Source organism: Microchirus variegatus (genome assembly GCF_963457635.1).
Source record: "Microchirus variegatus genome assembly, chromosome: 1".
Lineage (NCBI taxonomy): Eukaryota > Metazoa > Chordata > Actinopteri > Pleuronectiformes > Soleidae > Microchirus > Microchirus variegatus.
In genome coordinates this window covers 8020862-8045347 of record NC_139802.1, presented here as the reverse complement: position 1 = coordinate 8045347, position 24486 = coordinate 8020862, and the positions used below count along the sequence as shown (strand labels likewise).

Here is a 24486-nt window from a genome sequence, read left to right as displayed (position 1 = left end):
ATTTCAGCTATTTGTTTTATTTGTCAAACTCTTGTTCTTTCCCATAAAAACAAATACATTTTCTCCAAAGATACAATATGTAATATCTAAAAGATGAAGAATTAATACAGCAAAACTATTTTTCTCCTAAAAAACAACAACCCCCCCCCCCCCCACACACCTTATCTCCATGAATTATATTAGAGAGGTTTCACCTATAGGTTCATATCACCAACATAAAACAGGTTTTTGGGGCAAACTCTGATGTGCACAGTGGATTTTAGTATTATATGATACCAAAGTGCTCTGAGAGCCTTCATATCAAAAGGTGTGGCAGCCTTTTGATATGGATGACAGACATTTACACACGGTGAGTATGGGTTGAATATGAATGCACAATGAGATGTCACCTTGACTGCCTTGAGGGGAATAAATACGACAAAGAACACTCAAGCGACTTCGAGCACTTAACGTCCACGCAAAGCTGTCGGGAGGAAAGTCCTCCTGAAAAAATAAGTTCCGCTCATTTAACGTCTCTGAGAAAACCACACTGATGTTGCCGCTGAAAGGATAATTAGCATTGCTATTAATTTACATGACTGCGTAGAGCAGAGGAGACAGGTCAGGAATAATCTGAACAAGCCCACCAGCTCTCGGATCAGTACAAAGAGGCCAACCAACCTCCCTGATGAGAGTTTTAAATGTTTTTTTGTAGGAAGGCGTCTTCCTAGCTATCCATGGTGATGATGGAACACTAAACTGAATTGCATCCACTCTAATCTTGGAAAAGATAGAAATGAAGATGGATGGAGCAGTGCTGTGAGGACTTCTATCCACAATTCCTCTGGCCCTGGCCACACACTATCAGCATGAACGCTACCACTCTTTCACTTAAGATGGTCAACAGAGCAACTAATCCTCCGTCTCAGCCACTTATAAGAGCTAACAAAGACAGCAGGGTCCTTTCCCCAGACAGGACACATCTCCTTGTGTTTATTTAAAAAGAATGTTTTTTTTTTTGTTGTTTTTTTTAAATATGGATAAACCTGAAAACACACTGACCTTTGAGCACTTGTGGATAGAGGAAAGTGGTTGCAAAAAGGAGAGGGAAGTGGGAAGGGAAGAGAGGAAAAGAGCAAAAAACAGAGCGATGGCAGGCTGAAGAACGAGCAGTGAAGTACTTACTTCCCTGTTAATCCGAATCTACAGGGTCCAAGGTCGAGGAAATGGGGAGTAAAAAACAGAACACACACAGACTAGTTAATGAAAGAAGCCTTTGATAAAGAGGAGCATGGTCACAGAGAGGTGGTGAGTGGTGGTGAGCTAATCTATCTATCTATCTATCTATCTATCTATCTATCTATCTATCTATCTATCTATCTATCTATCTATCTATCTATCTAAAGAATAAAATATTGATGGGAACCATGAACATTTGATTTGTATAGATTTGATTGGCAGAAAGTGATTGACCTCACATTTGTCTGTTCTGGTTCAAATATTGCTAAACTCATTGATGGGTTTCATGAGCTCTCTCAGTAATTTCTGGTTGCATTAATAAATCACATACATATTTTACCATATACAATAATGATATTCTGAGTTGGAGCACATCTGCAGCTGTGATCGTAATGAAACTCATCATTAAAAGATAATAAATCCCAAAAAGTCATACAAGGTAAAAGCATAACAAATGTGCACTTCTCTAATCTACTGTACATCTGCAATGGTGTATTTAAATAAAAATCCAAATCCTGTTATACACGCCACAAATGGTGGGCGGAAGCCAAAGAAGACAGTGTTGAAAAAAACTGAAGATACACCCTGCAGCTGATTTATCTGTGAATTCTGGTTCAATTCTGGATTATCTCAACAGCTGTGGCTACTACTTTCATTCACATGTTCAATGATGAAATGTCTTGAGATGTTTATTGTTGTGATCCCCCCCCCCCCACTAACTGACTTTGTCTCCACAGCAACAGCAAACAATGGCCCATGAGTAATGGAGTTCTGCAGGAACAGATTCTACAAAGCAACGTTGAAATAACTGGTGTCCATAACAGCAGCCTGTGGGGTCATTACATCATCTGGGAGAGTCCCATGTCTCTGTGCTGAATAATAGTGATGATATCGTATAGAGGAGACTTGAAATGGAGATACAGGAAGAGATTAACCGTCTGGACACAAAGGATCCTCACACTGAGCAACTGTAGTGAAACATAAGTCAATAGAGTCACTGTTTCTAAGTCCCACATGTAAAAAAAAGAGCAATGACAGAAGCCAATATAACTCTGCCAAGTTAAAGAACACTACCTGCTCAGGTGGAAGTTCTTAGTAGATGTGGAACCCATCACTTAGACATACATCAATGTTTCCAGGGCCTTACAGTATGAACCTGTGATATTAAGTTCACACCAGGATAGTCCACACCAAATCACTTGGACAACATCATGCAGTTACAACAGTTGCTCATTTGGGGGCGGTATTACCCGTAACAAGTGCTGATCAGGAAGAAAAAGCACGAGGAAGAAGAAAACCAGACTCATCATTTGACCAGGACAAAAAAAAAACAGAAATTCATCCCCTTCAGTCGGCTTGAAAAACAAACAATGGAGCAACACCAAATGTATGCAGTCTTGGGGTTTCTGTTTTTACTTCGCTGTTCAAACCAAATTGTCTTTTCACAAGAAGCTGCCCAGTATGATCCTCACTCCCTCTCTTTTGGTTTCACACCTACCCAAACGAAGCAGAGTATCTAAGGCACATGTGTCAAACTCAAGGCTCGGGGGCCAGATGTGGCCCACGAGTGATTAATTGATCTTAAAAAAAATCTGTGTTAAAATAGGTCTGTGCTGCTTTAAGGCGTGCGTTGACCATAAACTACATTTCCCACAATGCATGGCGATTGCGTTACCCGCAAAGTGACGGCACCGCCACTAGATCACAGTGTATCATTGTATATGCATCATGCGACGAGTGAAATTGAATAAGTAATAAATACAGAAAGTTATTTAGCAATATGTTACAGAGTAGTTACCTTCATTTTACATTATATTTGGGTACATTTAGTTCCATTTATTCTCTATGACAGTTACATCTGGCCCTTTGAGGGTAACCATTATGCTGATGTGGCCCTCAGTGAAAATGAGTTTGACACCCCAGATCTAAGGAAACAAACTCTGGTCCATTTAAAGCTCTGGTGTGAAAGCTCCTTAAGCTTGTGTGTGTATTTTGTTATCTATCATAGAGACCTGACCATACAAAGATGATACGTAAATTATCAACAGCAGCAATCTACTGGCCTACTTTGCAAGCTGTTAAGCGTATTATGAAAAACGGTGTACCGCTACACACTAAGACTCACAAACTGAGAGCTGTTTTACTTCGGTTTTAAAAGTGCACTAACGTTACAGAGGGAGTAAATATTCTGTCCTATTTAATCACAGGTTGCTCATGATGTTTGCCATTATTGCCATTAAGTAGTTACTTTTTAGCTTGTAAGGTCAGTTCTGTCAACATGAGTGACATTGGAGTGGCTTTTAAGTGGTGCTTTTCTTCTCGTGCCCGCACCTCTGTGCCCTCGATTCTAATAGAGACCCTCACAATAATTACCGTCCGAATAGCAGGCCAGGTTTCAAATCCCCTATTACTGTCATGAACTCCCTTAAAAGCATCTCACAACGTGCCGTTCTCTACACAAACATAAATGAGGGGGGAAAGGTGCTGTGGCGTTTGGACGATACAATGCGGCCTAAAGGAGGGATCCACCCTAAATTCAGTCAACATGCAGACCAGGTCATTTAGTCTATTACATTGTTTATAAGGATGTGACTGCAGCTTGATTTCTCAACCTCTGACAGGAGTTGGGGAACATCAGTCTGCCTCCTCTTCTCACAGAGTTCCAGATTTACTTCATGGTAGTCCCAGTGAGAGGCATGTAAAATAAATCTTGTAAGATTAAGAGACTCTATCAGATTGCCAGGCTCCCTTTGACGTAACTCAAATGACAAGCAACGACTGAGAACCATGACAGCAAATTCACAAGGGGAAGCAAAATAAAACTTTTTTTTATCGACAGTACATCTGGCAGTAAAATAGCTCGTTTTATTTCTATCATAACTTCTGATTCTCCTGCTTTCTGAATAAAGACAGCCTCATCTGTTTTTATGAATGAAATCACATATGCATGTGTGAGACCGATCAGCGACATACACATGTAGTTCATGTTATCAGTGAGAATGTTACCGTGGTACTGCACTGTGTGGCAGACAATTAAGGTGAACAGTGGAAGGGATCATCTCAACCCCCCCCCCTCCTCCCCCCAACCCATCTACAGATTGAATAAAAGCGATCATGTCGATTTAATTTCAGGGGGATTTGGGGCATCTTACAAAAAGGTTCATCTCCTGTCCATTAAACACATTTATTCCACTCTGCTTTAATAAAACAGATAGCAGAGTTAGTCAGGGGTCAGGAACCCAGTGCAGCAATCGATAATCATGGCATCTGTCAAAAAACACAGGGCAAACGAGGGTGTTTGATAGGATGAAAGCTTTCAGGTGAAAGTGGGCCAGCAGACTGGTGGGCTTACAGGAATGAGACAGCGATGGACTGTGGCTTTGAAAGGTACGAGAGACAGAGTCACAGCAGAGGCCGACTGTTTCCATCCCATGCAGAAAAGAGAGAAAAGGAGGGGTAAAATTTTTTTACTTACATCAATATAGTTGGCATTGATGTAGTCTGAGTTGGGGTCTCCCAGGAGAGGGTGGAGCTTGACTCTGTGGCGATCATCTGAGAAAAAAATAAAATAAAAAAAGAGCAAAGGAATTTGTACATAAAAAAAACTATCGATTATTTTCTTATTTGTTTTCACACAGAATCAAATGTATTCTGATGACTTACATCCTGACAAAGTGTCATGTCTCCCTTTGGTTTTGTCCTTCTTCTTTGTGCAGTCCCAGCCATCGAAGAAACTCTGTGGGAATAAAAAAAGAATCTCACTTCAGATCTAAACAACACTTTCTCCATGTTTACCGTTCACATGTCTCACACTACAGATAATAACAGCTTCAGCAGACACTTTTTCTTCTGTTTTATAGCTGATAAGGAAATATTCATAGCATGATAAGGCTTTCGGTGTCAAATGGCAAAAATGAAGTCACTGTATCCTATAGAGAGGACACAGTTTTTTTAATGCCTTATGCATTATATACAATTAGACAAATCACAACACTAATGTGAACTAGTGGAGCCCTTATGTGTCCTTGACCGTCCAGGTTATGGTTAATGTCTTACCCAGACAGGTTTATGAGAGTAAAAGTTAATCAATACATACTGTAACTCAAAAACTGACCTTTCATTAAACCCTTTACCACAAAAGCTTATGCTCTCTAAACTTAAGCCACAACTGCTTGGATGAATGGTTGCTCGGATGTATTATAACACATCATACTCCCACACTTGTGTGCATGGATGCACAGGAGAGCACATCCTCTGACACATTGTAATAAAGGCACAGCGCGGCCAAAATAAGCCCTTTCAGTAAGCCAGATGCACAAACACACATAGACACACACACACACACGCAAGCAGACACAAAATGATCCACAGTCTACCCCCTGCAGTTGTCAGCCACTAGAGGAATTTGGTTTCAAAACACTGCCCAAGTCTACATGGTGAGCAGGGGATTACAATGCAGTTCTCCTCAGAGAGAGACAAGAACCAGCCAAATCCTGCCTGGGATTACACCCTCGTCCTGCTCACACTTTCCAGTTATTTCAATGTACTTTCCCTCGGGGGCCTGTCGTGTTCTCTGAATCACTCATTTTCTTTACCTTCTTCTGCCTCTCTCCATCACTCTTCATCATCATTTCTCTCAATGTCCAACTCATCCATCATTCGCCGCCTCTTTTCCTGCTCGCTCACAAACACACACACACACTCCTCTGCTCAGATGAGTGAACCAGAGAAGTAGAACCTCCTAACTGCTGTATGGCTCATGTGGTCACACTACAGCAAAACAACGCACACCAATGTTGTTGTGACTTTAACTTTTGGATATAAAATGTCATATTCATTGGACATTTTGTCTGAATATACAGTGCTAAACAGATTTGTTACACCACCTGTCATTAAAATGAGAAATAATAAACTAATGTTACTGTTATTTAACCTCAATTTTTCATCTTTTTATACCCAAATTTGAAAAAAAAAAAAAAAAAACTCACTGTGCTTCTTCTCTGAGAAGTCAGAAATTAATCAAGCAGAAAATTCAACCACTAAAACAAAATTGTCTGTTCAGGACTCCAAGTAAATAACTATAATTTGACATTTTAATCAAGAAATAATGTGCTTTACTGTTTTTTTCCCTCCCAGTTTTTTTTTAATAATAATTACAATAATAAATATAATTTAAATTAAAGAGCTTTTACATACTGGTGTATTAACCATTATAGAAACATAGAAAGGTGTGTGTAAATATATATATATTTATATATTGATATGTTTAATTCAAATTTTGATTCCTAAGTTCAAAGCAAAATTGTCTTTTGTGTCATTAGGGTTAAATTGACTGTCAACCGCTAAAATCTACTCAGCACGTCCTTGAGGCGTCACTGAGATATTGCGTTCAGGATATTGGGACAAAGAGACAACGAGCACACATGCTGCCCATCTGGCCACAGCTGTTGCTGATATGGTGGCATAGCGACTACGAGAGGGTGACAGTTTATTGAACAGAGGTTATTAAGTTTAACAACACGGGACACATGTATAGGTTTTATGAGAAAATCTTACTGGATGAAATCAAGGGAGTGTTTTTTTTTATTGAAATAAGAGACATCAGATGCAAGAAATGTATATATATATATTATATATATATATATATATATATATATATGTATATATATATGTATATATAATTATTATTATATATTTATATTGAAGGAATAATATACAAATTATTACCACAATACCTAAAAGTCATATTCAAGATCTTCTGCATACAAGTGTGCACAAGAGATAGATTTTTTGATGATGATTTTTAAAACATTTTAAAAGTTTGAATAACTAAATATAGCATTGCACCCTGTGAAACACTGGGTAAAATAGTTATATAACAGTCCCCTATCTTTACTAGTTGCTGCCGACCACACATGTAATTCTGACCAGCAGGCACACTCACTTAAACTGAAACCAATATACAGTAACGGTGGTGACAGCAGCTGCCGCACATACAATTCTCTCTTTACTACTCACTAAATTCTGGATCATGTATTCTTCAGGGAAATAAAAACCCACACCTGCCATGGGAGTGTAATATGATACTCATCTTCTTACTTCATAATAGAGAGGGACACTCCATCAAAACACATACTTTCACACTGAGGAGGTGTGTATTGATTTATTTTTTCTTTCTTTCTTTTTTATTTTTGTGGAGTTGTGTTTTACCCACAAGGGACACTGTAATGAGTCTACAAGCAGAGTTCCCATAGGGGGAACCATGAACCAGAGACAAAAGATGTTTTCCTTTTTCATAAAAATAGCCACTGGTGACGCGGACGGACTCCTCTCGTCGGTCTGTTCGAAACTCTTAACGGCAATCTTTTCCACCAGGGAGATGTTTGCCGAGATCTGGGCTCTCGTTAGGTTCTGTGAATCATACGAATACTGGTAGCAGCAACAGCAAGAGGCTGATAGACAAGGTTCTGCAAAGGAAAAATGTATCTAATTCTACTTGGAGTTCAGGGTTAATACTCTATTATTCACCAGTACAAAACGAAAGAAAAAAATAAACAAAGCAGTGATCTATATTAAGATATTAAGTGCACTATTGTGATTGGAAACAAACACCAGTTGAAGGTAAGAAAAACTGAAAAATAGAAATTCTCCTTCCTTATAAGCTAAAATGGCCAAATACTCACTGTCAATCCAGATGTTGTTTTAAGGCTCTGAGCAGCAGGATGTTCGTGGATTTGGTTTGTGAAGCTCAACTTCTGACCCCCACACATCAGTCCTATATTAATCTCATATGGTCGGTATTTTCATCACTACTATGGAACATTATATGAACAAAATCCTTCCTGGGCTATCGTCAAGAGCGACTTTTCGGTGTGAGATGTCTTCCAATTAAACTGCATTTGGAGGGCACCATTAACGGCTGCTGTACATCACAGTCGTGTGGTTACTTTTGAAAATTGCAAAAAATTGCAAATTGTTTTTGTTGCATTATTTTCTGCAGTGGGAGGGAAATACAAGCTGGTCTGAGACTATTCTGACATTCCCTCCTTAGCCTTTTGTTAGCAGTAGACAAGCGACCCACTCCTCATGGAAACCTCATCCGGTCTGAGTGACACCACAATAGTGGTCCTCTTCTGGCCCAAAAGAGAGCAATTTATTCATAATGCTGAGCAATAGTTTGGTCCTTGTTAACCCAGATAATTAATTTCAGTGGCTGGTGAGGAGGATGCTTGGATAAGAGTAGAGGTTTTGGCCTATAATGCTGACAAGTATCATACCAACAAAATGATTTCTCCATTGTGACTACAAATGACCCTTAGTATGACAAACAGGCCTAATCGTGGAGACGCTGTACAACCGTCCATATGCATTCGTGCAAGGATGGATGCATCGTTTATTCAAAGATAAAGTTAAATTAGGTCTAAATGTTTTTGGAAACAAATAATCACCAATTAAAACCAGAATAAGTGACCTTGTGCATCATTGAGAGAAACAGTTGGAGCGAGGTGACTTTAATTGAACGACATTCTGTTGTTCCAAATCTCTGGAGACTTCGGCACGACACAGAACACTACAGACAACTCTTCACAGGATGTGAAGAGACATCATCTCAGCACAGAAAATGAGATGCTCAAACCTTACTGACAATCTCAGTATTGAAGCAAATAAAGCTTTCAGGGACTATAAACTCAAAATCTTTCTCAATTGCAGAAATTAAAGATGAAAGTGCCTCGACGCAGTATATCACTGGAGTCTGAGTTTTATTGCCTCTAGTTCTCTTTCCTAACTGTATGATGGGAGAAGCTGTTCAGTCATTCTGCTGAATTGACAATGAAGGTTGGGTGTTAAATACAACAGCCTCAGGTTGAATAAAGTTTACAGTATATAGTTCTCATTCTAAGAATAATTGTCCATGGTATAGTTGTATTTAGTGCAGCAGCTATTCATTTTAAGCTCTCTTGAAATTACTTCCAAAGCTTTCTTGTAAATATACATCTTTTGAGCATTATTAAGTCATTTCGTTTTTTGAGCAACTCAAAACATATTCATTTAGAATGGCCTTTCAGTATGGTGACGGTTTCCCTTTGTTTTTAATTGTACATTTTCTTATTTTATTGGTTTATTGGTTTTTTTATTGGTATTGGTCTTACTGTTTTATTGTGTACTTTACTCCGGCTAACGTATGGAGTGTTTTTTTTATTTTATGTATTATTCTTTCTTTTTATATGAAGCACTTTGAGTCTTTTGCAGATATATGATTAAACATTGATTGATTGATTGATTCCACCTACTTCTCCTATGTTTTTCACTGCACAACATATGAAATAAGGTCATAAATACTCTCAGCTCTCTCTCTTTCTTTAACCCTTTAACACCTAAGCCTCTAAATATTGGTTTGGACTTATTTTTATTTATTTACTTATGTTAACCTTAAAAGGGCCAAATTTAGAGAGATTTGTTTGCGTCACCCACTGCCTTCTTTCCACTTCTTGTTTAAGATACAGACCACAGCCACACAAATAGTTACTGAATATTGCAGAAATAGTAATTGCTGGTAAACAAAAACAAAAACTGAACAAAACATAGGTATGCTTATTCATTCCAGCCCATTGTTAGACCTTGACCTTGGCAAAAAGATTATTTTAAGGATCTCAGGGACCCCACAGAGCTGTTGGCTTAATTTGTGAGTGTAAGAAAAGAGATAAATATTGCCCTTTCACCTCATACTCCTGTTTAAAGCCATAGCCCTCGGCAGTCTTCATTTGGTTGATGTGCTGGAGGAGGTCAGCCACTCGCACGGCAGGGTGGAGCTGCCCCGTGTGGTAGGGGGAACCTTTGCGTCCACACTGGTGCCTCGGGGAGCCTCCCAGCAGACTGCTGGCCTCAGTCACTGAACTACGAGCATCACCTGAACCAGAAGCCAGACACATTTGCAATGTCAGTGCAACTACAGGCTGACAAATACATGAACATGACGTGGAGTGATGTAAAATATGAAACACATTTTGTGGAACCATTTGCATTTCAAATGCCAGACATTGGTGTGGCAGCAAACTGCCTGCTGATATTGACACATACAGGTTTTGGTCTGCAAAGATGTCTCTAAGATAGATTTTATCTAGAAGTGACAGCAGCCCTGGCCCTGATGACAGGTGACGCAGACCAGAATGTGTAGCAACTTTAGAGTAAACACATCCGCTTTTTTCCTTTTCACTGAGACTGACACTATTTCGGAGAAGAGATCAAGATGAAAAGTGACGGCATCAATCACGAGTGATGTCTTTCGCTTATACAATTCTCTCTTTTCTTTGAAATACTGAGATTTTCTTTGCGTATCGGCTGCAGGCTGCAGGTGAGTAGCCGAGGGTATCGAAAATATCTTTTTCATGCCGGGTGATAACTGTCTCTCAAAGTGAATGAGCGGCGGTCAGTGAGATAATAAAGTGAAGGGTGACATACATCAAGGTTTGGAATCACATTAAGTAGCTTTTGAGAACACGGTGAGTCTGCATATATCTTACTGCGTGTACCGCAGGTATGTGCATCCATGAAGGAAAGAGCCATCCTTTCATCCTCCTGTAGAGTGCTCTGGTCGGTGAAACTGCGCTCCATGGAGCCCATGTGGTTCTTCTCCTGCCGGTAGGTAATGGGTGTCTTATTCATGTTTACTGGCTTTCTATTAGTGGAGAATGAGAGCAGAAGGACAAGAATACAGGAGGAATGGTGGCAGACAGAGGAAGAGAGAGAAAAAGAAAATACTGTGTTTATTAAGGAAAAGAAATCAGTGACAGAAAAAACGCTGATTAGGTATATGAAAGCATTGTTTTCCCTCTGACTCATGACAGCCGAAGCACATGCATGTGTATGATGATTCATAAAATGATGGAAAAACTAAAGAGGTGAGGTCACTTACGGGTAGTAAGAGTTGTAGTCCCTTCTGGTAAGAGTGCAGGAGGAGAAACGAAAAATCAGGAGAAAAGATATGTAAGATGAAAGCAATGTCAGCGGAGGGCAGAAAGCATTGATTACAGTGAAAATGAGACCCATCTTCTTCTCGGGTTCAGGCGGTGAAGGCAGCCACATGACACGTGCGAAATGTAGGCGCTGTCAAACCGAAACCACAGCAAAGCAGAAAATGTGTGTTTCCTTCAATCGAATATGTCTCGGTGTTGCACTTCAAGGACTAGACCACGTGGCTTTCTGCCACAGTAAATTTAGCAATCAATGCCCCAGGAGTAAGACGCACGGTGGCTTTGCAGAGGAGCCTCTGGGCTAAGTGTGCGTAGTCGTGGTGACTTTCAAAAAAAATCAGCATTACTCTGTTGTCAGCCATTTAATAATGATTGCTGGTGCCTTGAGTGACTTCACATTTGTCGTGGCAGCATGTCTTATCTAAGACAGGTTAAGCCTTGTTGAGACGTGAACTTTGGCTGGCACAGCTGCAGCTACATTAACGCAGAGCCAAAGGTGTGGACGAGCTGCTGTGGACACGTGGCATCATTGACTAATAATCTCTAAAAAGCACCTTTTCCCTCCCAATTACCATCTCATTTAAGGGTCAGGCTTTTGCTTGGTGTGTGTAATTAAGTGGCTAATTGAATTGCATCCATCTTTAATTAAATACTTCACACTCAGATAGGTTGCGCAGATGAGGAGTTGTTTGGTCCCCTGTCGTGAAACATTGGGGAGTGAAAACAATGCGGCTCTGGGCTGTGGGTCCAGCGTCTTCCCTTAAAAAAAGCATGACCTTTCAGAGGGACTGGCATGTATAAAATCTGATTAATGAATTGTTCCAAAACAAAATGTAATGAGACAAACAATGGTGGTATGACTATGCATAATGAAGCCGTGTTTTTGCGCTCAACACTTATAAGCAGATGTTTACCCTTTCTTAATGATGATGATGACAGCACCCAGCAGGAGGATGAGGACGACCAGACCACCGGCACACACTCCGAGGATCAGCCCCATCTCCTCAGAGTGTTGGGACACCTCCAAAGCCTTGCGGTGATCTTTGCAGGCCGCTGAAAACACAACACACAGATGCATAATTTTAAAACAGCATCAGTTAAATTATGGTCTGAGGGTGTGAAAGAAGCCATTTACATGCTGCGTCTTTTGCGCGCACAATTACATTATTCTCAAATAAGCACAAAGAAGAACGACGCGGTTGCCTGTTTCACTCGGTGTATCCGTGTCCCACCAAGACGAAAACACTCCAACTTTTTGGAATGCAGCGAGCACTTTCAGTCCATCTTTTGATCCTTTTTTTTCCTAGTTTAATACATTTAATAATTCAGTTTATGCTGCAGCAACTTCAGTCATCACTGAAACACTGAAAGATTTAGCTGTTTATTAATGATGGACTGCAAAACAGGAGCACAACCCCACAAGCACCTTGGTGGAAAAACACCTCTGGCTTCTTCCACACGTTAATGGCCACTCACAGGAAAGGTAAAAGCAAATAGTGTGACAACTAAATTGAAGAATCAGGCATTCTTACACACATAACAGTAAAACCTGTATTCAATTTACCAGCAGTGATACTTTTGAGGAGTATTTTCAAATAGTAGATAATGACAAGATATCTTGAATAAGGCAGACCGCTTTTGTCCAAGCCAACAGGCTGCAGATTAGATTGTAATATATATATATATATATATATATATAAGAATATTACAACGTGCACGTTGTTGAATGAAATAATTAGCTTGCAAGCAGGTTTCTTTTAAAGGTTTTCAACAAGCCGTTTAGTCAGAGCGATCGACAAAATAAACAAACTGCGACGAACGGGTGTAGAGGATGGAGGTATCGTTGCAAGGGCAGCAAATACAATGAGAAACTAATTTGCAAAGAATTGTCAGTGACAATTTTTTTTTTCTTCACCACCTTGTCCTTCATCTTAGAGTAGCGCAATGACATGAAGTGAAAATACTCCTTGCGATATTAAATGTACATTTTCATCCACACGCAGCTTTATGTGTGGATGAAGGTGCCTTGAAGTCTGAGAGCTACTAGAAAGGTTGTAATATTAATAGCAGGTCATTGATTTCCCAGGTATTACGGCTTCATTCTTATGGAAATGGTGCTGAGTGTTTGGTCTTTTCTTTGCCTTGTTCTTGGGTCCCACTGATCTAGTTTTTTTTTCCTGTGTGTCAGCCTGTCCTCCAGGCCCTGACAGCCCTGAAAAAAAAAACCCTTCTGAGCACAACCTATCGGGAAAGCAGCAGAAAAGTCAGAGCAGGCCTCAGGATAAAGCTCTATCTTGCAGCCTGCTGGGGAAGAATCAGATCTGGGGCAGAGAAAATGAAACCAGAGCCATGTTTTAGCCCAAATATCTGCAGCCGTGGGCCCTTTATTGGTGCTTTTGAAATCGCATCCTAAACAAAGATGAAAGTAGGACTATATCATTTCATTATTTGTCAGGATGTCTTTGTTAAAACAATGACAGGTGTCTGTGACTGTCTGGCATTTCTGAAAGCAGTCGCCCCTTCTCAGTTTGCTCATAATAAGTTGTGAGCCCTATAGAAAATATAGCATTTAAGCATATTTTTGTTTAGTGTATAGACACTGTATGTACCACAAGCAGCTACTTAGGTTTTCAGTGGTGGTGTACCAAGGTTTATTCAGCCTATTAATCACATTTTTTCCCCATTTTTATGTCATTATTTCTACTTTCACAAAATAATAAAAAAAAAATATTTTATTAAATAATGTTTAACAAAAAAAAACATCCACTATTAAGTGCTCCATTTAAGAATAGCCTCAGTCACACACTCCTCACTGTTTATTTATGCAGTGACTATTTAAATTACACCAAGAGTGAAACTGGGACTTTTTATATATATAACAGCTAAAAATGAGCATAAGGAGGTGAAAAAATCAATTTCAGGTTTCTTGACATTTTGGACAGATAAGGCGGTTTTGCCACATTTAGCCACAAAATTTCCATTAAGCCAAACATGAGCATGAAATAGATTTCCACATGAACCCATGCACCTGCCAGCTGCCCTGATGGTGGGAAATAGGCACTTAGAGGAGAAATGGAGGTCTATTGTGTTGAGCCTGCCACAGGATCCTTAATTAAACTGTCACCTGGAAGTTGAAATGTAATCTCCAGCTTTGTTATCCAAGCCAGAATCATTTGCCTCCACTTTACTTTTGATGGTCTGCATGATAATAATGGCTTAGCAACCGATGATGTCGGGGGCTATGTTAATAGTAGAGGGATCACAGGATCTCAAACAGCAACAAGAAAACTTGTCTGACCCTTCACACCTTGAAATGAGATATTACCCTGAGATTTCTCAGTTTGCTTTTAGTGTTTTCCCTTAGTTACATCACTCTGCGTGTGTGATGACAACTGTAATGCGGATTGTGTTCTCCGTCACTGCTCATCTTTTCTTCCCCGTATCTCCCGTAATATATATATATATATTGCTTTCTTAAGCTAATTACTTTGTCACTTTATCCAGCTCCATTGTGCTTTTCCTTTTTCCATTCCGTGCAAAGTGTGAAAGAAAAGCGCCAAGCTCAGTATAAAGCCCTTTGCTGAAAGAAAGCATAATTAATCAGTGCCCAACCAGGTGTCTGTGTGGGGCAGATGGAGTGAGACGCTGAGCTGAAATGGCTGGCCTTGCCTTTTGGCTTTCTGCTTGAGGAGAGCCTCATCTCTTTCGTTTTTCACTCACAAAAAGAGGCCTTCACCAGTAAAAGACACCCCGCCAAGTTAATTTACTTGCAAGGCTTTGCCTACTGTAGCGGCGCTATGAAATCTATAAATACATGACTTTTATTCTCCATGATCTGACAGTGTACCACAGCACAGAGTTTCTCCTGCCATCAGGACTTAGAGTCAATTCCTCTGCCCTTTTCACTTTCCCCGTGTATGGGAAATGTCTCTCAATGATAGGCCCAAGGTAGCTCCATCTGGAGTTTTTGATCTGGAGGACGCTTCGAGTCCACGCCAAGGTCAAAGCCCTCAGATGTAGTCATCTACTGAGCAACTGATGTGAACAAAGAAGACTGTGTTCGATATAGTGTGTCCCAGCATCTGTCTGCAAACAAACAGGATGAAAGCCTGACCTCTAATCCCTCCCTGCTTGTTGCCCTTTTCTCTCAGGCCCACAGCTAAACAGCTGTTTGTCCAGACCTGCACTTTTGTACTTGAGAGAAAGGTAAATAACAGCAGTGCAGCAGAGATGGGTCGACCACACCATTTCTATTAGGGTTTTGATTTAGTGATAAAAAAAAATGTTGGAGAAATGATAGGGAGGGAAAATATTCATGTGGAATTACCTTTACGAGCAATGCGGATGCAGTTTATTCTGGACTCCTGAAAGACAAAAGAAAACACACGTCAGACGGGAGAGCGTTGCTTCACATTTGTATAATTAAGATGTGATAAAACAAAAGAGGATGACATGAAATACTGAGCTGACACATTAATTCCAGTAAATGTTTGAGGGGATGCTTTACCATATCAGGGATTATTCACTATCCCATGTTTACTCAAACTAAACTAAATAATGATACAGACTAGCAAGACAAAATCCTTCTGACTTAAGAATCCTTCTAACGAGATTATAAATTAAATCCAAAATCTTGGTAAGTGCACAAGATTCTTGCTGAAGGAGAAATGATGAGAGTTCAACAGTGGGAGAGCTTTGTCGAGAGGAGGGTTTTTAAACTGAAAAAAAATAACATTACTAAAATATCAGCTGATGGTATTTGCAGTGTTATGAAAAGGACCTTTGTCAAACAGCACTAATGAGATTCAAAACTAATACAATTCCATTCTGCCATATCTTGTAGGAAATGCATCATCAACTTAGGATTTACAGATGCTAATTCAAGCATTATGGGGCAATCATGCAAATTTGCTCAGTCAGAAATAAGCAAAAAGGCTCCATTCTAAAACTCCGGTTAAATTGCTTCTTTTTTTTTTTCAAATCTAAATCAGTTTTCAGGCTGACAGATGTTTAAACCAGTTAATAAGATGATGGTTTGTTCTGAAAATACAGACATAGACATATGGCATCTGTCAAGAGACTGTCACTTTAACTCCACAAAAGAACTCCTCCGAATGAATGACACACTAAATATGTTCACCATTGTTTAATGTATTCAAGAAAAGTTTTGTCCTCATTTACTTATTTATGCTCGACTATTAAAAGAAAAGAAACAAAAAACACTCAAACTCAATGTAACTTTCTTGTGAAATAAAGGTTTGTTGATGAGAATGTATCCCATTGTTATTTCCAGCACATCAACATAACAATGTGTCCCTCTTTTAAGAAAAATATTATAATTGCTATTGTTTGACCTCATATGATTTTTAATGAGGCAGCTGATGAAAACATTGTTACGTTGGAGTGCAGACACCATTGTGCTCCTTGTGGAGTACAGTGCTTAAGTTTAGAATGTGGTAAGCCTTGTTTCATCACACTGTGTATTCAAATATAACCCCATTAAATTGTGTTTATCAACAAGACAACACAAATCTACGTGCATGGTGCTGGCAGCTACTTATTATCAAATGATTGTGAAGGTTAGACGGATGTTGTGTTATAATCTGGCCATAAACCAAAATACTGAATAATATTACTGAAAAATGTGTGCAAGAAATTGGATAATGATTTTGATCGCAATTTTTGTTTTTAATTAAAGGTGCATTATGTAATAAATCTAAAGCAACTGGCCATAAAATCCTCCTAATATGTCACAGGCTGGGGAATAATAACATCGTGAACTCACCGACAACAACAGTACAGCCAAAATATTTGCATTAAAAAAAATATTTTGCAGACTGCAAATCATGCATGTTTATATTTTGAAATCATGTTTTGGCATGTGGCGCCACCTACCGCCGTATACCAATCATTGCAGTCAGTAGAGTCTCAGCTACCGAGCAACCACGGGTTGCCAGTTACATCAGAAAATGAAACCTAAAAGACCTCCGTATTTTGAATTTGAGTGTAGTAACCGTTTTTGGCCACATTCTTACATATGGCACCTTTAAAATTTAGATAATATTGTGAGTGTGTTTGCAATTATTTAAATGTGCAACCCAGACTCAACTGTACGGCATCACTTAAAAAAACGCTGACTGGTAACTTTGAGCGTTTGAGTGATTGACTCAATTATAGAACACGTTGTCCATCAGAGACAGCAGATTCATCTGGTCCTCCTCGTTTGTGGAGAAAACAATTGAAATTAAGACGGACTACACTCGCGTCCCGTTACTGTATATGATGAAATAAAAGCGTGTTGTGATGGATAGGTGCAGATTGGATAACAAGCACATCTGAATCCCTGTTTGCTGGCTCAGCGCACGAGCGTTAATATGCAGGCTCCAGATTGTGGGACACACATCCCAGTCACGCCGGAGGGGCTGGTGCATCCTGGCAGTTTAAAAAAAAAAACACTAAAACCAGGACGAAACAGCACACAAAGACACTTAAGAGTTTACACCATGGGTTTAAGTATGTACGCTGTGTGTGCTTTTGTATGTGCATGCAAGTGTGTGCGTGCGTGTGTGTATGAGAGAGAGAACGAGAGAAGACGGGAAATGTAAATGTAGATGTTTTAAATGGCTACGTCGCTGTGCCCTGGCAAAACCTACATCCACAGTCTTTCAAGCACCTCTTCAAATGGATCAATCAAAGTAATTAGAGAAGCCTGACAAGCCACTCTCCAGATAATTAGCACTGGTAAATGCCAAACATACTGTTCAAATGATTCCCTTTACCGACAGTCCTACTGAAAATGAAGGGCAATGTTGCCCCGCCACAAATATATTACAGACAAACACACACACACACACACACCTAAAGTAACTGTGCCGACCCCGACTCACTGTGCCGCGCAAATAAATGCTGACGACTGCGTCTACATTTGTATTTGCTGTTTAAGTGACTGACAAACATGAACACTTTATCACCATCTCCCTATGCAGACAACTTTACCAGCATTTGTTTTATCCAATTTAATATTTCAGTGTTTTTCAACAATTCAACTGCGTATCACTTGAAGCTACTTTTAGTTCAAGAGGTGCTTTTTCTTTTTCTAAAATGAGTGGGGAAATGGTAATGTGTTTTCCCCTTCTGTACACAATCCAAAACCTGCTTTAAAGAGTCCCACAGTACAGGCATATTCTGAATTCATTTACACTCTTCCATACAAAATTCTCCTTTTTTTTTGTGGTTTGTGACAGCGCAGTGCTAAAATGCAAAAAGACTGAAATTCATAATGGAATCTAGAGGATAAGCAGGCAAACATAATATAAAGCAAAACAGAAAAAAAAAAAAAAAGCACAAAAACACATTTAACACCTGCTGAAGCTTTCCAGTCTGTACAGAAGCCACGAGTCAAAACAGAACATCTGCTCTGTGGTTTTATTATCTTCCTCATTAACACTTGGACTATAGGAAGAAAAGAATATGTCAGTGCAGTATATGTATGCAAGTCTGTAATTTTAATAATAATATAAATGTTTTAATTGTTGCTACAATTCATTCATGTCGCCCCATGCCTCGATATATATACGTGTTATATGCACAACAAAAAGATGCCCTTTGATTGTACTAAACAGATTTAATTGAGCAAAAACACAAGACTTTTAGCTGACAGCCAAACTAAAGAAAACAACAAAGATTCTGCATTCACAAAGGCCTCGTTTCTGAAATATTGACACGGGAATCAAGCTGCGTCTGTAATTATGTGCTTGCAGGAGTACATTTGGACAATTATTGACTGAAAACTAAATTGTTGCATCACTGTTTTGTTTCAGTTCCTCCTCCGGCACAGACACACGGCCGTTGTAACAGATTTAACCACATTTTTCACTGCGTTTCTGTATTTTTTCCCACATTTATTGGCAACGGTGTTTGAAAGCCCAGAGACAGTGTGACTGTGTGATCTGGCGCACGATGCTCCGCTCATTGTGGGTCATGGATGCTGGCCCCCTGCCAGGCAAAACAAAACCTAATCCCATCCGCTGGTAAAGCCAGTCCTCCCCTATCTAATCCCATGCTTAGTTGCTTAGTTGTGAGAACTGCTCAAACGGCACTCCCTCCGTGTGTTTCTTCACTGGATTGGAAAAAGATGCTGCTTGTCGGGATGAGCCACCATTTAGGGTACATTTATCAGACTTCGTGGTGCAGAGATGCAACATAAAAAAAAAAGAGAGAGAGAGAAAGAAAACACAGCAACTTCATCCCAAAGTACCAATAATCTATATGTAAAAGAGTGTGGTAGCACAGCATGTATGTGCAGCATTTTATTCCAAGCTGACGATCACAGAGGGCTGTGTTTCCTATGGCAACATTTCTCCGCCATGTTGCCGCGGAAAATTAAAGTAGCAGTTTTCTACCTCTGATCATCTGCACCTGTGTCCAATTATCTTTAAGTAATTGCCTCACCCAGGCAGCAGCTCTTCCTGTAATAGAATTTGGAAAATGTAATGGTGTGTCCTTTGGGTATGACTGCAAGACTGGAGGGCTTTGTTTGCTCTTGTGAAAATGATAGAAACACAAACATTTCCAAGCGGAGGAAAAAAAGGTCAACAACCAGTTTCGTTTTTTGGTTCGTGAGAAGAAATGCAGAGCTGTAGAAGTCTCAACAGTCTAGTGTGTATGATTTTAGGGGCGGGATCAATGCAAAGAAATTAATTGTTACTGGCATTATAAGAACTGTTTTTGTTCAATTATTTTGAGGTATTTAAACCAAGGGAGTCTACCATATTACACTGTTGCACAATTTTGTACAGTAGCCCAGAATGGACAAATCAACCCCTGGCTCTCATATATTAAGGGCCAATTCCAATTCCTATCTTAACCCTCAATCTTAACCCTCAAGCTCAACCCTTAATCTTAACTGGCCCTCAAATCCAAGTGTTGAGGGTTATTTTGTCACTTAGAAATGGGACACCCCTTAAATGCAGATATGTCTTCAGACTGTAGGGGGCAGAATAACGCGAAAGCTGCGTCCAGTCTGTCAACTCCAAAAAAGAAGAAGAAGAACACATTTACGTCACGATTATTTATTACGATCCGTTTGTCAGTCAAGTTATTAGGTTGTCAGTTAGTTATAAGATGACACTCATACAAATACCACAACCACGGACATATTCAGCTGACAGTTACCACACACCACGGCTTATTGAAAAGTAAACGAGAGCAAACGATCGCGGCGGGTGCTGCCGACAAAAGATCGTAAAATAAAAATAAATGTTACCCAACAATGACGTCAGTAATCCATAATATGGGCCTAAACTAAGATAATACAATGGTTTTCATAATTTTTATATCTCTATTAACAAAGAAAATACTTAATTTGTAGCGTACTCGTTTCGCTGCTTTCGGCGCTATCTTTGTGATGTGAAAATACGCAATGCATTCTGGGTAGCCTTTGCTCCCAAGGGTGGTCTCGGAAAATCTCAATATTAAGGGCGATACAGCCCTTAAACTCGCCCCTCAACTTAATTTTTCTGAGAATCAGGACAGCATTTGCACTAGCGGGAGCGCGCATTTTTTAGATTGAGGGTTAAACAAGCAATTGGAATTCACCCTAACATTTACTTAACAGAACATATAGAGAAATAGAAAAATAAGAGGTAGATGACAGCAGAGATTTTACAAAAACTCAAAAAGGAAAGGAAATAAATCAACCAGCTTTGGGCTTCTTATTGAGAAGAAATTTAGCAGGCTGGACATTTTCCCAAAGTCATTCATTATTAATCACAATCACTCTTAAGTCTCTCTTTTTTTTAATCTAACAATGTCAATGTGACAGAGATTTTTTGTAACAGAAACAGTGCAACGCAGGAATCATAATCTACAGTAAAACACAGAATGCTCAACAACAAGCAAGATAATACTGCAAACAAGGTACTAGAGAGTCATAAAGGGGCTCGTCTCCACATTATGAGGAAAACTGAACTTTGTCTCCTGACAAACACAAACAGAAAACCCCAGAATAAGAACAACAGCTAAAATAACAAAAAAACATCTTAAGATGCAAATAGAAACCACAGACACTGTAACGGAAAAAACATTCTGAAATGCTACTAATACGTAATAGAAGAACTAGCCCTGAGGAGGCCAGGTCCCTACAATGCAATCAGCGCACATTCGTATGAAGCAAAGGCAGCGAGGTGGAATAAATTGTGGTGCAGTTACATGGGGACTGGAAAAAATAAGGCATTAAGACGAGACATACTGAGACAAGCAGCCGGGGCATTTGTGCTAAAAATGCCACTACTTTTTTAGAAAAAGAGCCCTAGTGAGAAAATGCCATAGTTAACTAAAGTTCTTGATGGAGATAAGATTTGCATTTGTTTGAAACTCTGGCCTTTTGTGATTGTTGTTCCGCAAATGACTTTAGAGTGCAACTGGAGGCACAAGCCGTGACTATTACAGTGCATAGATATATTGTTAAGTGACCTTTTTTACACAGATTCTAGGACCTTAAATCCATAGCGCTTTTGTTGTAAGTAATTACATGTGTATTACACACTAAATACAGAGGGTTACAAAACCCGCCATAGCCAGATAATTTTACAAGTGTACCAGGCAAAAAAATCTATTTCTATTTTGATTTGAACATTTTTACAAATTAATGAATAAACAATATGTATTTAAAGTCCAAATGCAAGGCACACAGCCAACAAAATAGCTTATACCCGTGCTAGATTTCTTCGACCAAAAAAGAACGCCGGATAAAACGAGATCATAAAAGGTTCACTGCTCTCTAAAGTAACTGCTATATATAAGGAATGTTCTCTGACACATTCTATTGATCTCCACATAAAAGGTATTGCTCTGCAAACACAGACGGACACTCCAGAGTCCAGTGATGAAAGAGAAATCAAATGAGTGGTAATTCTGTACAGTCAGTGATCAAGTAAAAGCAAATCTTGATCGGTCTGCACCAGTAAGTGACCATGACCTGATAGGTTTCACATTGAATTTCTTTATAAAAAACCAATTCGCACTATACTTATCTTTGGAGAAAGGGCTGGAGAAATCACAACCACATAGCATAATGGAGTGTATGATTCCAGGTTAACAAAAGAAGGGCAAGGATCCACTGAGGTAATAAACAGATATACCCATTGGTTTGTTCTCAAGTGATTATATCATTTTCAGTTAGGCTTCATAAGGTCATGAACCCTAATGTGTCATTGTGCTCAGCGAGGATTCATCTGTGGGCGACAACTTTCTGGTAATGATTTAACATTTTCTATAATGTCAGTGACTCACAGGTCTCGACACTCAAAAAGCATATGACACGCTAATTGTTTCGAAAAAATGTCGAGATTAACTCAGTTCTGCTCTTGGATCAACCTCCTATATTCTTCACTCTTATTACAACAAGGCTTTTTGAATGTTTTGCTCTATACTGAGGTGCCAGAGCAGAGATTCCATCACCCTTACACCTTTTAATTAATAACCCTCTGTTTCTAACACACATTCATACAGCAGATTTGAAAGGAATCAACAGGAGATACACAAATCATTTTTTTTTGTATGCATTTGATTTAACTGTGAATTCGTCTCAAACTGACTTTTCTTTGCCCAAAGCCCTTGATGCTAGTTTTTAAAAACTAAAAAGGTTATAAAATCAACCCATCAAAGTGGGTAAGTGGCGCATTTCAGGCTTGTTATCTCCAAAAATCTTGATCTTTTAAAGCATGGGAGCTTGTTCTTTCCTACCGTGAACACACTTTTGTCTGCAAACATTAGGCCCACAGGTTCTCTGCATGTTCATGTCTATCCCCTTCCTTTGTATTTGGCAGGGGTTTTTTTTTATCAACTAGGTGATTATATAAACATTTGTAGTTGATTACTGTGTCCTTTTAACAACTAATTGCATATATTTGAACCATTTAATGACAAATAGTTTAAAGATTAGTTTATCTGCTGAAAAAATCTGTTTTATTTGCTTGTTGTGATGTTTGAGGATTTTCTCCACAACAGAGACAAGTATTTCAGGCCTGACTTCAAAAAAAGGTCAATCAAATCATACCACTGCTTTAAAAGTGCATTATGTAATAAATCTAAAGAAACCGGCCATAAAATCCTCTTATGTCCTAATATGTCACAGAGACTCAGGAATAATGTTCATATAACAAACTGAACTCACCAACAACAACAGTACAGTCAAAATATTTGCATTAAAAATATATTTTGCAGACTGCAAATCATGTTTATGTTGTGAAATCATGTTTTGGCAAGTGGCGCCACCTACCACCGTCTACCAATCATTGCAGTCAGTAGAGTCTCAGCTGCCGAGCAAACCACGGGGTTGCCAGTTACGTCAGTTTACGAAACCTTAAAGACCTCTGTATTTTGAATTTGAATGTAGTAACTGTTTTCGGCCACATTCTTACATATGGCACGTTTAATGTTCCAATACTTACTTTGTCACATAATGGGTACAATGATGACATAAATGTTAAAATGAGTTGAGAGCCCAGATAATGCTGACCTACAGTAACGTTTTGAACTTACCCCTCTGAAGTTGCTCATAGCTTGAAAGTAGACAAGGTAACTCTTGCGTGGATCCAGAGGACTGTTCCAGTAGCCATTGTAAGTGTGATTGTCGCCCACAGTGAAGGGACTGGCCTCTGGCAGACTGCTGGGTGGCAGCTCTGCTGTGTAGTAGTGTGGCGTGCCTCTGGCCTGGGCTTCACCGTGAGACATGGGCAAGGGAAAACAGTCCTGATGTCCGAGCTCCCGCTTCACTTTCTTCACAGTTTCTTCTTCAACCACCACCTGGTATGTGCTGGACAAAGGGATTTGTATATACCTTTAATAAACAAGTGTGAGGAAAATACCTGATAGGGAAAGTTGAGATAATGTCCTCACCTGACAGGTGCCCCTCTGCCTTGAGCCGGCCGCAGCAGGACAGTAATAGTGCTCTCCGTCTCACTCAAGGGGGACGGCATGTCTCCGTAGTCAAATGTGGGAGCTGAGGGCAAAGGAATGTGTCAAAACATATTTCAGACACACAGATACACTCGTGGCATTGCACTAGGGTTGCCAACCATTGCGTAAAAACAAGGATTTGTTCCGTATTAGAAAAGATAAAAGATGTGTTCCGTATTGGCGAGATAAGGAACGCACTTTGTTCCTTATTTTTTGATCATCGAGTCAGTGCAAAACCATGACAGAAAAATTACAGATTAGTCTGGTAATGAAGATTGTGTGATTTGTGTGAGGGGAAAATAAAATCCTCCTCCTCCTCGTGTCAGGCCCTTTCCAT

The 24486-nt window shown here is 39.5% G+C and overlaps 1 protein-coding gene across 2 annotated transcripts in view; it reads right to left on the bottom strand.

Annotated features, from left to right (window-relative positions):
- Positions 1-24486, bottom strand: part of ptprub (protein tyrosine phosphatase receptor type Ub) — a 166211-nt gene that overhangs the window by 20903 nt on the left and 120822 nt on the right. Inside the window, exons 11-19 of one of the 2 annotated variants that reach the window (XM_083893052.1) lie at positions 24090-24192; positions 23733-24006; positions 15517-15553; positions 12104-12242; positions 11132-11155; positions 10740-10894; positions 9939-10126; positions 4882-4954; positions 4694-4770 (exon numbers count right to left, since the gene is read on the bottom strand). In XM_083893052.1, the coding sequence (XP_083749178.1) occupies positions 4694-4770; positions 4882-4954; positions 9939-10126; positions 10740-10894; positions 11132-11155; positions 12104-12242; positions 15517-15553; positions 23733-24006; positions 24090-24192 (1070 nt within the window). The remainder of the gene's footprint in view (positions 1-4693; positions 4771-4881; positions 4955-9938; positions 10127-10739; positions 10895-11131; positions 11156-12103; positions 12243-15516; positions 15554-23732; positions 24007-24089; positions 24193-24486) is intronic. The other variant, XM_083893053.1, reaches the window with a different exon arrangement.